The sequence below is a fragment of the Salvelinus fontinalis genome, chromosome 11 (genome assembly GCF_029448725.1).
Source record: "Salvelinus fontinalis isolate EN_2023a chromosome 11, ASM2944872v1, whole genome shotgun sequence".
NCBI lineage: Eukaryota > Metazoa > Chordata > Actinopteri > Salmoniformes > Salmonidae > Salvelinus > Salvelinus fontinalis.
Genome location: NC_074675.1, coordinates 56,927,746 through 56,944,915, shown reverse-complemented (window position 1 = coordinate 56,944,915; position 17,170 = coordinate 56,927,746). Strand labels below are relative to the sequence as shown.

At 52.0% G+C, this 17,170-nt stretch overlaps 1 protein-coding gene across 1 annotated transcript in view; it reads left to right on the top strand.

Moving 5' to 3' along the window:
* LOC129864757 (uncharacterized) overlaps window positions 1–14,336 on the top strand; it is a 20,591-nt gene extending 6,255 nt beyond the window's left edge. The window contains exons 3-6 of the mRNA XM_055937052.1: window positions 3,027–3,368; window positions 5,744–5,861; window positions 5,911–7,193; window positions 14,190–14,336. Of these exons, the coding sequence (XP_055793027.1) occupies window positions 3,027–3,368; window positions 5,744–5,861; window positions 5,911–7,193; window positions 14,190–14,336 (1,890 nt within the window). The remainder of the gene's footprint in view (window positions 1–3,026; window positions 3,369–5,743; window positions 5,862–5,910; window positions 7,194–14,189) is intronic.
* The last annotated feature ends 2,834 nt before the right edge of the window (window positions 14,337–17,170 follow it).

Genomic DNA, 17,170 nt, shown 5'->3' with positions numbered 1-17,170 from the left:
TGGTTCCGTACTCAGAACACACACTAGATGGGGTGGAGGAAAGAGTCAGAACACACACTAGATGGGGTGGAGGAAAGAGTCAGAACACACACTAGATGGGGTGGAGGAAAGAGTCAGAACACACACTAGATGGGGTGGAGGAAAGAGTCAGAACACACACTAGATGGGGTGGAGGAAAGAGTCAGAACACACACTAGATGGGGTGGAGGAAAGAGTCAGAACACACTAGATGGGGTGGAGGAAAGAGTCAGAACACACTAGATGGGGTGGAGGAAAGAGTCACATCTAGGTCACTACCATGTAGGTTACTACTATGTAGGTTACTACCATGTAGGTCACTACCATGTAGGTCACTACCATGTAGGTTACTACCATGTAGGTTACTACCATGTAGGTCACTACCATGTAGGTCACTACCATGTAGGTTACTACCATGTAGGTTACTACCATGTAGGTCACTACCATGTAGATTACTACCATGTAGGTCACTACCATGTAGATTACTACCATGTAGGTTACTACCATGTAGGTCACTACCATGTAGGTCACTACCATGTAGGTTACTACCATGTAGGTCACTACCATGTCGATTACTACCATGTAGGTCACTACCATGTAGGTCACTACCATGTAGGTTACTACCATGTAGGTTACTACCATGTAGGTCACTACCATGTAGGTCATCTACCATGTAGGTCACTACCATGTAGGTTACTACCATGTAGGTCACTACCATGTAGGTTACTACCATGTAGGTCACTACCATGTCGATTACTACCATGTAGGTCACTACCATGTAGGTCACTACCATGTAGGTTACTACCATGTAGGTTACTACCATGTAGGTCACTACCATCTAGATCATCTACCATGTAGGTCACTACCATGTAGGTTACTACCATGTAGGTTACTACCATGTAGATCACTACCATGTAGGTTACTACCATGTAGGTTACTACCATGTAGGTCACTACCATGTAGGTTACTACCATGTAGGTTACTACCATGTAGGTCACTACCATGTAGATTACTACCATGTAGGTCACTACCATGTAGGTCACTACCATGTAGGTCACTACCATGTAGGTCACTGCCATGTAGGTCATCTACCATGTAGGTTACTACCATGTAGGTCACTACCATGTAGATTACTACCATGTAGTTCACTACCATGTAGGTCACTACCATGTAGGTTACTACCATGTAGGTCACTACCATGTAGATTACTACCATGTAGGTCACTACCATGTAGGTCACTACCATGTAGGTCACTACCATGTAGGTTACTACCATGTAGGTTACTACCATGTAGGTTACTACCATGTAGGTCACTACCATGTAGGTTACTACCATGTAGGTTACTTCCATCTAGATCATCTACCATGTAGGTTACTACCATGTAGGTTACTACCATGTAGGTTACTACCATGTAGGTCATCGACCATGTAGGTTACTACCATGTAGGTCACTACCATGTAGGTCACTGCCATGTAGGTCATCTACCATGTAGGTTACTACCATGTAGGTCACTACCATGTAGGTTACTACCATGTAGGTCACTACCATGTAGGTCACTACCATGTAGGTTACTACCATGTAGGTCACTACCATGTAGGTTACTACCATGTAGGTTACTACCATGTAGGTCACTACCATGTAGGTTACTACCATGTAGGTCATCTACCATGTAGGTTACTACCATGTAGGTCACTACCATGTAGGTCACTACCATGTAGGTTACTACCATGTAGGTCACTACCATGTAGGTCACTACCATGTAGGTTACTACCATGTAGGTTACTACCATGTAGGTTACTACCATGTAGGTCACTACCATGTAGGTTACTACCATGTAGGTTACTACCATGTAGATCATCTACCATGTAGGTTACTACCATCTAGATCATCTACCATGTAGGTTACTACCATGTAGGTTACTACCATGTAGGTCACTACCATGTAGGTCACTACCATGTAGGTCACTACCATGTAGGTTACTACCATGTAGGTTACTACCATGTAGGTTACTACCATGTAGGTTACTACCATGTAGGTCATCTACCATGTAGGTTACTACCATGTAGGTCACTACCATGTAGGTCACTACCATGTAGGTTACTACCATGTAGGTTACTACCATGTAGGTTACTACCATGTGGGTGATCTACCATGTAGGTTACTACCATGTAGATCATCTACCATGTAGGTTACTACCATCTAGATCATCTACCATGTAGGTCACTACCATGTAGGTCACTACCATGTAGGTTACTACCATGTAGGTTACTACCATGTAGGTTACTACCATGTAGGTTACTACCATGTAGGTTACTACCATGTAGGTCACTACCATGTAGGTTACTACCATGTAGGTTACTACCATGTAGATCATCTACCATGTAGGTTACTACCATCTAGATCATCTACCATGTAGGTTACTACCATGTAGGTTACTACCATGTAGGTCACTACCATGTAGGTCACTACCATGTAGGTCACTACCATGTAGGTTACTACCATGTAGGTTACTACCATGTAGGTTACTACCATGTAGGTCATCTACCATGTAGGTTACTACCATGTAGGTCACTACCATGTAGGTCACTACCATGTAGGTTACTACCATGTAGGTTACTACCATGTAGGTTACTACCATGTGGGTGATCTACCATGTAGGTTACTACCATGTAGATCATCTACCATGTAGGTTACTACCATCTAGATCATCTACCATGTAGGTCACTACCATGTAGGTCACTACCATGTAGGTTACTACCATGTAGGTTACTACCATGTAGGTCACTACCATGTAGGTCACTACCATGTAGGTTACTACCATGTAGGTTACTACCATGTGGGTGATCTACCATGTAGGTTACTACCATGTAGATCATCTACCATGTAGGTTACTACCATCTAGATCATCTACCATGTAGGTCACTACCATGTAGGTCACTACCATGTAGGTTACTACCATGTAGGTCATCTACCATGGTACGTTGTGTCTCATGTTGTATTTCTTCTAGGTGGTCTACACCAGGGTGATGCTGCCTCCAGTGGTCCCAGCGTACCAGAGCCAGGGGCTGAGTGTGGACCCTAACCCTGACCCTTCACCCTTAACCCCTGACCCCTTACCTCTGACAACAGACCCCGGCCACGCCCACCTGGGGAACCCCCCGACTGTAGCCCCGATGGCCTCGGGGGGGCAGGGGACCCCCAAACCTGAGGTGGAGGGTGCGGTAGGGGTACAGATGAAGAGGGCCGTGGAGAAGGGGACAGAGGGGGGTGTAGGGGTGAGGGAAGGGGGAGGGGTACAGATAAAGAGTGGAGGTGCAGATAACCCCTGTCCTTTGGAGAAGAGCCCCCCAGTAAGAGAGACCCAAACTTCTACCCATTCTGATCCTCGCCTCACCCATCGTCTCACCCCCAGGCACCTGCCCAGCCGATCTAGAGGCGATGGGGGGAGAGCCTGAGGAGGAGGGGGTTTTCTCTCCCTCTCCTCCTCTCTAACTCTCCTCCTCTCTCCCTCTCCTATCTCTCTCCCTCTCCTACCTCTCTCCTTCGCCTCCTCTCTAACTCTCCTCCTCTCTCCCTCTCCTACCTCTCTCCCTCTCCTACCTCTCTCCCTCTCCTCCTCTCTAACTCTCCTCCTCTCTCCCTCTCCTACCTCTCTCCCTCTCCTACCTCTCTCCTTCGCCTCCTCTCTCCCTCTCCTACCTCTCTCCCTCTACCTCTCTCCCTCGCCTCCTCTCTACCTCTCCTACTTCTCTCCCTCTCCTCCTCTCTCCCTCTCCTACCTCTCTCCCTCTCCTACCTCTCTCCCTTGCCTCCTCTCTCCCTCTCTGCCTCTCTCCCTCTCCTACCTCTCTACCTCTCCTCCTCTCTCCCTCTGCTCCTCTCTCCCTCTCCTCCCTCTCCTCCTCTCTCCCTCTCCTCCTCTCTCCCTCTCCTCCTCTCTCCCTCTCCTGCCTCTCCTTCTCTCTACCTCTCCTACCTCTCTACCTCTCCTCCTCTCTCCCTCTGCTCCTCTCTCCCTCTCCTCCCTCTCCTTCTCTCTCCATCTCCTCCTCTCTCCCTCTCCTCCTCTCTCCCTCTCCTCCCTCTCCTCCTCTCTCCCTCTCCTCCTCTCTCCCTCTCCTGCCTCTCTCCCTCTCCTCCTCTCTCCCTCTCCTCCCTCTCCTTCTCTCTCCCTCTCCTCCTCTCTCCATCTCCTCCTCTCTCCCTCTCCTCCTCTCTCCCTCTCCTCCTCTCTCCCTCTCCTCCCTCTCCTTCTCTCTCCCTCTCCTCCTCTCTCCATCTCCTCCTCTCTCCCTCTCCTCCTCTCTCCCTCTCCTCCCTCTCCTCCTCTCTCCCTCTCCTGCCTCTCTCCCTCTCCTCCTCTCTCCCTCTCCTCCCTCTCCTTCTCTCTCCCTCTCCTCCTCTCTCCATCTCCTCCTCTCTCCCTCTCCTCCCTCTCCTTCTCTCTCCCTCTCCTCCTCTCTCCATCTCCTCCTCTCTCCCTCTCCTCCCTCTCCTCCTCTCTCCCTCTGCTCCTTTCTCCCTCTCCTCCCTCTCCTCCTCTCTCCCTCTCCTCCTCTCTCCCTCTCCTCCTCTCTCCCTCTCCTGCCTCTCCTTCTCTCTCCCTATCCTCCTCTCTCCCTCTCCCTCTCCTCCTCTCTCCCTCTCCTCCTCTCTCCCTCTCCCTCTCCTCCTCTCTCCCTCTCCCTCTCTTCCCCCCAAAAGGTTCCATTGTATTGTCATGCAGTTTGTCATATGTATAGTTGTCCCTTGTTGTAGGTCATGTGATCATTTTCTGACATGTTGATATGAAGCCTCTGGATGATAATAAACGACTCTACTGGACTCGTGTGTTGCTCAATGACAATTCCCTTGATCTCGTTGTTGTGGAAACTAAGACTTCCACAAAGTCAAAAGAAAATATATCAATGTTTTATCACACCATTGAAAGTCAGTCATCTTATCAGACACACACACGCACGCACGCACGCACGCACACACACACACACACACTTTACCACTTGATGATGTTCAGGTTTGATGGCAGGTAGCACAGGTGACAGCAGAAAAGAAAAGGGGACACCCACACACACACAGAAACACAGACACACAGACACACACACACACACACACACACACACACACACACACACACACACACACACACACACAGAAACACACACACACACACACACACACACAGAAACACACACACACACACACACACACACACACACACACACACACACACACAGAAACACACACACACAGAAACACAGAGACACAGACACAGACACACACACACACACACACACACACACACACACACAGAAACACACACACACAGAAACACAGAGACACAGACACAGACACAGACACACACACACACACACACACACACACACACACACACACACACACACACACACACACACACACACACACACACACACACACACACACACAGAAACACACACACACACACACACACACACACACACACACACACACACACAGAAACACACACACACACACACACACACACACACACACACACAACACACAAACACACAAACACACACACACACACACACACACACACACACACACACACACACACACACACACACACACACACACACACACACAGAAACACACACACACACACACACACACACACACACACACACACACACACACACAACGTTTCCCGTCCTGCTCCAAGGACCCCCCGACCTGCTCCAAGGACCCCCCGACCTGCTCCAAGGACCCCCCAACCTGCTCCAAGGACCCCCCGACATGCTCCAAGGACCCCCCGACATGCTCCAAGGATCCCCCGTCCTGCTCCAAGGACCCCCCGACCTGCTCCAAGGACCCCCCGACATGCTCCAAGGATCCCCCGTCCTGCTCCAGACCCCCCGTCCTGCTCCAAGGACCCCCCGACCTGCTCCAAGGACCCCACCGACCTGCTCCAAGGACCCCCCGTCCTGCTCCAGACCCCCCGACCTGCTCCAGGGACCCCCCCGTCCTGCTCCAAGGACCCCACCGACCTGCTCCAAGGACCCCCCGTCCTGCTCCAGACCCCCCGACCTGCTCCAGGGACCCCCCCGTCCTGCTCCAAGGACCCCCCGACCTGCTCCAAGGACCCCTCCGTCCTGCTCCAAGGACCCCTCCGTCCTGCTCCAGACCCCTATTCCTGCTTCAAGGACCCCCCGACCTGCTCCAGGGACCCCCCGACCAGCTCCAAGGACCCCACCGTCCTGCTCCAAGGACCCCACCGACCTGCTCCAAGGACCCCCCGTCCTGCTCCAGACCCCCTGACCTGCTCCAGGGACCCCCCGACCAGCTCCAAGGACCCCACCGTCCTGCTCCAAGGACCCCACCGACCTGCTCCAAGGACCCCCCGTCCTGCTCCAGAACCCCCGACCTGCTCCAGGGACCCCCCCGTCCTGCTCCAAGGACCCCCGTCCTGCTCCAAGGACCCCACCGACCTGCTCCAAGGACCCCACGTCCTGCTCCAAGGACCCCCCGTCCTGCTCCAAGGACCCCACGTCCTGCTCCAAGGACCCCCCGTCCTGCTCCAAGGACCCCTAGACCTGCTCCAAGGACCCCCCCGTCCTGCTCCAGACCCCCCGACCTGCTCCAGGGACCCCCCCGTCCTGCTCCAAGGACCCCACCGACCTGCTCCAAGGACCCCCCGTCCTGCTCCAGACCCCCCGACCTGCTCCAGGGACCCCCCCGTCCTGCTCCAAGGACCCCCCGACCTGCTCCAAGGACCCCTCCGTCCTGCTCCAGACCCCTATTCCTGCTTCAAGGACCCCCCGACCTGCTCCAGGGAGCCCCCGTCCTGCTCCAGGGACCCCCTGACCTGCTCCAGGGACCCCCCGTCCTGCTCCAAGGACCCCCCGTCCTGCTCCAAGGACCCCCCGACCTGCTCCAGACCCCCCGACCTGCTCCAGGGACCCCCCCGTCCTGCTCCAGAACCCTATTCCTGCTCCAAGGACCCCACCGACCTGCTCCAAGGACCCCCCGTCCTGCTCCAGACCCCTATTCCTGCTTCAAGGACCCCCCGACCTGCTCCAGGGACCCCCCCGTCCTGCTCCAGACCCCTATTCCTGCTCCAAGGACCCCCCGTCCTGCTCCAGGGACCCCCCGTCCTGCTCCAGGGACCCCCCGTCCTGCTCCAGGGACCCCCCGTCCTGCTACTGGACAGACCAGGAACCAGACTTGGACAGACAGGAACCAGACCTGGACAGACAGGAACCAGACCTGGACAGACAGGAACCAGACCTGGACAGACAGGGTTGATACAGGATGTACCAGGAACCAGACCTGGACAGACAGGAACCAGACCTGGACAGACAAGGTTGATACAGGTTGTACCAGGAACCAGACCTGTACAGACAGGAACCAGACCTGGACAGACAGGAACCAGACCTGGACAGACCAGGAACCAGACCTGGACAGACAGGAACCAGACCTGGACAGACCAGGAACCAGACCTGGACAGACAGGAACCAGACCTGGACAGACCAGGAACCAGACCTGGACAGACAGGGTTGATACAGGATGTACCAGGAACCAGACCTGGACAGACCAGGAACCAGACCTGGACAGACAGGGTTGATACAGGATGTACCAGGAACCAGACCTGGACAGATCAGGAACCAGACCTGGACAGACAGGGTTGATACAGGATGTACCAGGAACCAGACCTGGACAGACGGGAACCAGACCTGGACAGACTAGGAACCAGACCTGGACAGACAGGGTTGATACAGGATGTACCAGGAACCAGACCTGGACAGACAGGAACCAGACCTGGACAGACAGGAACCAGACCTGGACAGACAGGAACCAGACCTGGACAGACAGGAACCAGACCTGGACAGACAAGGTTGATACAGGTTGTACCAGGAACCAGACCTGTACAGACAGGAACCAGACCTGGACAGACAGGAACCAGACCTGGACAGACCAGGAACCAGACCTGGACAGACAGGAACCAGACCTGGACAGACCAGGAACCAGACCTGGACAGACAGGAACCAGACCTGGACAGACCAGGAACCAGACCTGGACAGACAGGGTTGATACAGGATGTACCAGGAACCAGACCTGGACAGACCAGGAACCAGACCTGGACAGACAGGGTTGATACAGGATGTACCAGGAACCAGACCTGGACAGATCAGGAACCAGACCTGGACAGACAGGGTTGATACAGGATGTACCAGGAACCAGACCTGGACAGACGGGAACCAGACCTGGACAGACTAGGAACCAGACCTGGACAGACAGGGTTGATACAGGATGTACCAGGAACCAGACCTGGACAGACAGGAACCAGACCTGGACAGACAGGAACCAGACCTGGACAGACAGGAACCAGACCTGGACAGACAGGAACCAGACCTGGACAGACTAGGACCCAGACCTGGACAGACAGGAACCAGACCTGGACAGACTAGGAACCAGACCTGGACAGACAGGGTTGATACAGGATGTACCAGGAACCAGACCTGGACAGATCAGGAACCAGACCTGGACAGACAGGGTTGATACAGGATGTACCAGGAACCAGACCTGGACAGACGGGAACCAGACCTGGACAGACTAGGAACCAGACCTGGACAGACAGGGTTGATACAGGATGTACCAGGAACCAGACCTGGACAGACCAGGAACCAGACCTGGACAGACAGGAACCAGACCTGGACAGACAGGAACCAGACCTGGACAGACAGGAACCAGACCTGGACAGACAGGAACCAGACCTGGACAGACAGGAACCAGACCTGGACAGACAGGGTTGATACAGGATGTACCAGGAACCAGACCTGGACAGACAGGAACCAGACCTGGACAGACAGGAACCAGACCTGGACAGACCAGGAACCAGACCTGGACAGACAGGAACCAGACCTGGACAGACAGGAACCAGACCTGGACAGACAGGAACCAGACCTGGACAGACAGGAACCAGACCTGGACAGACAGGGTTGATACAGGATGTACCAGGAACCAGACATGGACAGACCAGGAACCAGACCTGGACAGACAGGAACCAGACCTGGACAGACCAGGAACCAGACCTGGACAGACCAGGAACCAGACCTGGACAGACAGGAACCAGACCTGGACAGACAGGAACCAGACCTGGACAGACAGGAACCAGACCTGGACAGACAGGAACCAGACCTGGACAGACAGGGTTGATACAGGATGTACCAGGAACCAGACCTGGACAGACCAGGAACCAGACCTGGACAGACAGGAACCAGACCTGGACAGACAGGAACCAGACCTGGACAGACAGGAACCAGACCTGGACAGACAGGAACCAGACCTGGACAGACAGGGTTGATACAGGATGTACCAGGAACCAGACCTGGACAGACCAGGAACCAGACCTGGACAGACAGGAACCAGACCTGGACAGACCAGGAACCAGACCTGGACAGACCAGGAACCAGACCTGGACAGACAGGAACCAGACCTGGACAGACAGGAACCAGACCTGGACAGACAGGAACCAGACCTGGACAGACAGGAACCAGACCTGGACAGACAGGGTTGATACAGGATGTACCAGGAACCAGACCTGGACAGACAGGAACCAGACCTGGACAGACAGGAACCAGACCTGGACAGACAGGGTTGATTCAGGATGTACCAGGAACCAGACCTGGACAGACAGGAACCAGACCTGGACAGACAGGAACCAGACCTGGACAGACAGGAACCAGACCTGGACAGACAGGAACCAGACCTGGACAGACAGGAACCAGACCTGGACAGACAGGAACCAGACCTGGACAGACAGGAACCAGACCTGGACAGACAGGGTTGATACAGGATGTACCAGGAACCAGACCTGGACAGACAGGAACCAGACCTGGACAGACAGGAACCAGACCTGGACAGACAGGGTTGATACAGGATGTACCAGGAACCAGACCTGGACAGACCAGGAACCAGACCTGGACAGACAGGAACCAGACCTGGACAGACCAGGAACCAGACCTGGACAGACCAGGAACCAGACCTGGACAGACAGGAACCAGACCTGGACAGACAGGAACCAGACCTGGACAGACAGGAACCAGACCTGGACAGACAGGTACCAGACCTGGACAGACAGGGTTGATACAGGATGTACCAGGAACCAGACCTGGACAGACAGGAACCAGACCTGGACAGACAGGAACCAGACCTGGACAGACCAGGAACCAGACCTGGACAGACAGGAACCAGACCTGGACAGACAGGAACCAGACCTGGACAGACAGGAACCAGACCTGGACAGACAGGAACCAGACCTGGACAGACAGGGTTGATACAGGATGTACCAGGAACCAGACCTGGACAGACCAGGAACCAGACCTGGACAGACAGGAACCAGACCTGGACAGACCAGGAACCAGACCTGGACAGACCAGGAACCAGACCTGGACAGACAGGAACCAGACCTGGACAGACAGGAACCAGACCTGGACAGACAGGAACCAGACCTGGACAGACAGGAACCAGACCTGGACAGACAGGAACCAGACCTGGACAGACAGGGTTGATACAGGATGTACCAGGAACCAGACCTGTACAGACAGGAACCAGACCTGGACAGACAGGAACCAGACCTGGACAGACAGGGTTGATTCAGGATGTACCAGGAACCAGACCTGGACAGACAGGAACCAGACCTGGACAGACAGGAACCAGACCTGGACAGACAGGAACCAGACCTGGACAGACAGGAACCAGACCTGGACAGACAGGAACCAGACCTGGACAGACAGGAACCAGACCTGGACAGACAGGAACCAGACCTGGACAGACAGGGTTGATACAGGATGTACCAGGAACCAGACCTGGACAGACAGGAACCAGACCTGGACAGACAGGAACCAGACCTGGACAGACAGGGTTGATACAGGATGTACCAGGAACCAGACCTGGACAGACCAGGAACCAGACCTGGACAGACAGGAACCAGACCTGGACAGACCAGGAACCAGACCTGGACAGACAGGAACCAGACCTGGACAGACAGGAACCAGACCTGGACAGACCAGGAACCAGACCTGGACAGACCAGGAACCAGACCTGGACAGACAGGAACCAGACCTGGACAGACAGGAACCAGACCTGGACAGACCAGGAACCAGACCTGGACAGACAGGAACCAGACCTGGACAGACCAGGAACCAGACCTGGACAGACCAGGAACCAGACCTGGACAGACAGGAACCAGACCTGGACAGACAGGAACCAGACCTGGACAGACAGGAACCAGACCTGGACAGACAGGAACCAGACCTGGACAGACAGGGTTGATACAGGATGTACCAGGAACCAGACCTGGACAGACCAGGAACCAGACCTGGACAGACAGGAACCAGACCTGGACAGACCAGGAACCAGACCTGGACAGACAGGAACCAGACCTGGACAGACAGGAACCAGACCTGGACAGACCAGGAACCAGACCTGGACAGACAGAAACCAGACCTGGACAGACAGGAACCAGACCTGGACAGACAGGAACCAGACCTGGACAGACAGGAACCAGACCTGGACAGACAGGAACCAGACCTGGACAGACAGGAACCAGACCTGGACAGACAGGAACCAGACCTGGACAGACAGGAACCAGACCTGGACAGACAGGAACCAGACCTGGACAGACAGGAACCAGACCTGGACAGACCAGGAACCAGACCTGGACAGACAGGAACCAGACCTGGACAGACAGGAACCAGACCTGGACAGACAGGAACCAGACCTGGACAGACAGGAACCAGACCTGGACAGACAGGAACCAGACCTGGACAGACAGGAACCAGACCTGGACAGACAGGAACCAGACCTGGACAGACAGGAACCAGACCTGGACAGACAGGAACCAGACCTGGACAGACAGGAACCAGACCTGGACAGACAGGAACCAGACCTGGACAGACCAGGAACCAGACCTGGACAGACAGGAACCAGACCTGGACAGACAGGAACCAGACCTGGACAGACAGGAACCAGACCTGGACAGACAGGAACCAGACCTGGACAGACAGGAACCAGACCTGGACAGACAGGAACCAGACCTGGACAGACAGGAACCAGACCTGGACAGACCAGGAACCAGACCTGGACAGACAGGAACCAGACCTGGACAGACAGGAACCAGACCTGGACAGACCAGGAACCAGACCTGGACAGACAGGAACCAGACCTGGACAGACAGGAACCAGACCTGGACAGACAGGAACCAGACCTGGACAGACCAGGAACCAGACCTGGACAGACAGGAACCAGACCTGGACAGACAGGAACCAGACCTGGACAGACAGGAACCAGACCTGGACAGACAGGGTTGATATAGGATGTATCTCACTACCTTAGTAGGGTAGTAGTAGTGGTAGTAGTAGTAGTGTAGTAGTAGTGGTAGTAGTAGTAGTGTAGTAGTAGTAGTAGTGTAATAGGGGAGCTAATTGTAGTGTAGTAGTGTAGTAGTAGTAGTGTAGTAGTAGTGGTAGTAGTAGTAGTGTAGTAGTAGTGGTAGTAGTAGTAGTGTAGTAGTAGTAGTGTAGTAGTAGTTGTGTAGTGGTAGTAGTAGTGTAATAGGGGAGCTAATTGTAGTGTAGTAGTGTAGTAGTAGTAGTGTAGTAGTAGTGGTAGTAGTAGTAGTGTAGTAGTAGTAGTAGTGTAATAGGGGAGCTAATTGTAGTGTAGTAGTGTAGTTGTAGTAGTGTAGTAGTAGTGGTAGTAGTAGTAGTGTAGTAGTAGTGGTAGTAGTAGTAGTGTAGTAGTAGTAGTGTAGTAGTAGTTGTGTAGTGGTAGTAGTAGTGTAATAGGGGAGCTAATTGTAGTGTAGTAGTGTAGTAGTAGTAGTGTAGTAGTAGTGGTAGTAGTAGTAGTGTAGTAGTAGTGGTAGTAGTAGTAGTGTAGTAGTAGTAGTGTAGTAGTAGTTGTGTAGTGGTAGTAGTAGTGTAATAGGGGAGCTAATTGTAGTGTAGTAGTGTAGTAGTAGTAGTGTAGTAGTAGTGGTAGTAGTAGCAGTGTTATAGTGGAGCTGATTGTAGTGTAGTAATGTGATAGACAGTAGCATAGTCATTCCCCCAGGGGGCGATGTAGGACAGGATATGGATGAAGTCTATCAGATTACTGTCATGTTTTCTTCCTTGGTGTTTTCCTCTAGTTTCAGATCTAGGACCCAACCATGACCGGGGGAAAATGTTACCTGACCCAGGATCAGTGTGTAGGGGGCAACTCCACCACCCTGCACGCTTCCTCAGCCTCATACAACCATCTCAATTTACCTTTCAATGATTCTTCGCTTCCTCTCACCTCCTTCCCCACGGTTCTCTAATTGGTTTGGAGAAGGAAGCGAGGAGAGAGGATACAAGGAGAGGAATGAACGAGAGATGGATTGAAATGGAGCCATAAATTGTCTCGAGATCCTGCACACTCAGCTCGATCGCCTCTAATCAGGCACACACACACACACACACACACACACACACACACACACACACACACACACACACACACACACACACACACACACACACAGCTCACTGTTCTAAGTCTTTGTAATCCTATTAATTCTGCTCTCAGCACGCACACCTCAGGAGAAACAGGTACCAGGGTGTGTGTGTGTGTGTGTGTGTGTGTGTGTGTGGTGTGTGTGTGTGTGTGGTGTGTGTGTGTGTGTGGTGTGTGTGTGTGTGTGTGTGTGTGTGTGTGTGTGTGTGTGTGTGTGTGTGTGTGTGTGTGTGTGTGTGTGTGTGTGTGTGTGTGTGTGGTGTGTGTGGTGTGTGTGTGTGTGTGTGTTTGTGTGTGTGTGTGTGTGTGTGTGTGTGTGTGTGTGTGTGTGTGTGTGTGTGTGTGTGTGTGTGGTGTGTGTGGTGTGTGTGTGTGTGTGTGTGGTGTGTGTATGTGTGTGTGGTGTGTGTGTGTGTGTGTGTGGTGTGTGTGTGGTGTGTGTGTGGTGTGTGTGTGTGTGTGTGTGGTGTGTGTGTGTGTGTGTGGTGTGTGTGTGGTGTGTGTGTGTGTGTGTGTGTGTGTGTGTGTGTGTGTGTGTGTGTGTGTGTGTGTGTGTGTGTGTGTGTGTGTGTGTGTGTGTGTGTGTGTGTGTGTGTGTGTGTGTGTGTCTCGTTATTATCCATGTTCCTAATCCCCTAAATCCTCCTCAGGGTCAGAGCGTTCCAGTGATCCGCGAGACACCCAGAATTTTACCTGGAAATATTTCAACCGCTTCCAAAAAACTTTCCAGGCGGGATTCAACGTTCGCGAGATTTGTGGTGTCGCGGGGTCCGGTCCGAGCCAAGGGGTTTCCATGACGATGAGCGAGCACCCTGGTTGGTGGACGGTGCCACTGCTGGAGTTCTGTGTGTAGAAAGAGAGGAAGGGCATGTCTTTAGGTAACCAGCGGCAGGATTAACCGAGCAACAGGTGAGTTGCAGAGAGGAGGAGATACTTCAGAAATATTATGCCTCGTGTTGTTATGTTGTTGTTATTTGATAAGTATGTGCTCTGGGCCTTTATCAATGTGCTCTGGGCCTTTATCAATGTGCTCTGGGCCTTTATCAATGTGCTCTGGGCCTTTATCAATGTGCTCTGGGCCTTTATCAATGTGCTCTGGGCCTTTATCAATGTGCTCTGGGCCTTTATCAATGTGCTCTGGGCCTTTATCAATGTGCTCTGGGCCTTTATCAATGTGCTCTGGGCCTTGTTCCTTTATCAATGTGCTCTGGGCCTTTATCAATGTGCTCTGGGCCTTTATCAATGTGCTCTGGGCCTTTATCAATGTGCTCTGGGCCTTTATCAATGTGCTCTGGGCCTTTATCAATGTGCTCTGGGCCTTTATCAATGTGCTCTGGGCCTTTATCAATGTGCTCTGGGCCTTTATCAATGTGCTCTGGGCCTTTATCAATGTGCTCTGGGCCTTGTTCCTTTATCAATGTGCTCTGGGCCTTTATCAATGTGCTCTGGGCCTTTATCAATGTGCTCTGGGCCTTTATCAATGTGCTCTGGGCCTTTATCAATGTGCTCTGGGCCTTTATCAATGTGCTCTGGGCCTTTATCAATGTGCTCTGGGCCTTGGTCCTTTATCAATGTGCTCTGGGCCTTTATCAATGTGCTCTGGGCCTTTATCAATGTGCTCTGGGCCTTGGTCCTTTATCAATGTGCTCTGGGCCTTGTTCCTTTATCAATGTGCTCTGGGCCTTGGTCCTTTATCAATGTGCTCTGGGCCTTGGTCCTTTATCAATGTGCTCTGGGCCTTGGTCCTTTATCAATGTGCTCTGGGCCTTTATAGATGTGCTCTGGGCCTTTATCAATGTGCTCTGGGCCTTGGTCCTTTATCAATGTGCTCTGGGCCTTGTTCCTTTATCAATGTGCTCTGGGCCTTGGTCCTTTATCAATGTGCTCTGGGCCTTGTTCCTTTATCAATGTGCTCTGGGCCTTTATCAATGTGCTCTGGGCCTTTATCAATGTGCTCTGGGCCTTTATCAATGTGCTCTGGGCCTTTATCAATGTGCTCTGGGCCTTGGTCTTTTATCAATGGGCCTTGGTCCTTTATCAATGTGCTCTGGGCCTTGGTCTTTTATCAATGTGCCTTTGTCCTTTATCAATGTGCTCTGGGCCTTTATCAATGTGCTCTGGGCCTTTATCAATGTGCTCTGGGCCTTTATCAATGTGCTCTGGTCCTTTATAGATGTGCTCTGGGCCTTTATCAATGTGCTCTGGGCCTTGGTCCTTTATCAATGTGCTCTGTGCCTTGGTCCTTTATCAATGTGCTCTGGGCCTTGGTCCTTTATCAATGTGCTCTGGGCCTTGGTCCTTTATCAATGGGCCTTGGTCCTTTATCAATGGGCCTTGGTCCTTTATCAATGGGCCTTGGTCCTTTATCAATGTGTCTTAGTCCTTTATCAATGGGCCTTGGTCCTTTATCAATGGGCCTTGGTCCTTTATCAATGGGCCTTGGTCCTTTATCAATGGGCCTTGGTCCTTTATCAATGGGCCTTGGTCCTTTATCAATGGGCCTTGGTCCTTTATCATTGGGCCATGGTCCTTTATCATTGGGCCTTGGTCCTATATCAATGGGCCTTGGTCCTTTATCAATGGGCCTTGGTCCTTTATCCGTGGGCTTTGGTCCTTTATCAATGGGCCTTGGTCCTTTATCAATGGGCCTTGGTCCTATATCAATGGGCCTTGGTCCTTTATCAATGTGGTTGGCTGATAATCCGATAACACCACGTACTGTGCACTCAGTTCCATTGATCAAATTTGTTTTGTTGACTTGATTTTTGCAGCGACTCATTTCCTTTGGAATCATTTATCTGATCATCCTGATTCGTTAGTCATTAGATCATTCATTAACTCCTCCTCCAATCTGTTCCGGTTGGTCATATCCATTCTTTAGCTCGGTTTGGTTTGATCAAAATTAATATATCGTACATTTTCACAAGTTCTCTGAATGAAGTAATGCTTCTAACCGGTAATGTACATTTTGATGATCATATGTATCCAATATGATGGATTTCTATGAATGTTTCTCTTATGTTGATTGGCTTTAGATTGATTATGTTAATTAATAGTGGCATACGTCAAAGCTCTGTTTCGACCAATCAGATAGCTCCACCATTGGGAGGCTAAGTTATTTTTGTACAATAGATGTTAGGGTTGTATCAGAGAGAGAGAGAGAGAGAGAGAGAGAGAGAGAGAGAGAGAAGAGAGAGAGAAGAGAGAGAGAGAGAGAGAGAGAGAGAGAGAGAGAGAGAGAGAGAGAGAGAGAGAGAGAGAGAGAGAGAGAGAGAGAGAGAGAGAGAGAGAGAGAGAGAGAGAGAGAGAGAGAGAGAGAGAGAGAGAGAGAGAGAGAGAGAGAGAGAGAGAGAGAGAGAGAGAGAGAGAGAGAGAGAGAGAGAGAGAGAGAGAGAGAGAGAGAGAGAGAGAGAGAGAGAGAGAGAGAGAGAGAGAGAGAGAGAGAGAGAGAGAGAGAGAGAGACAGAGAGAGACAGAGACAGAGACAGAGACAGAGACAGAGACAGAGACAGAGACAGAGACAGAGACAGAGACAGAGAACAATTCATCAACGTCTCTAGCAGCAACCCTTCATCAACGTCCTCTACTGTAAACCCTTCATCAACGTCCTCTACTGTAAACCCTTCATCAA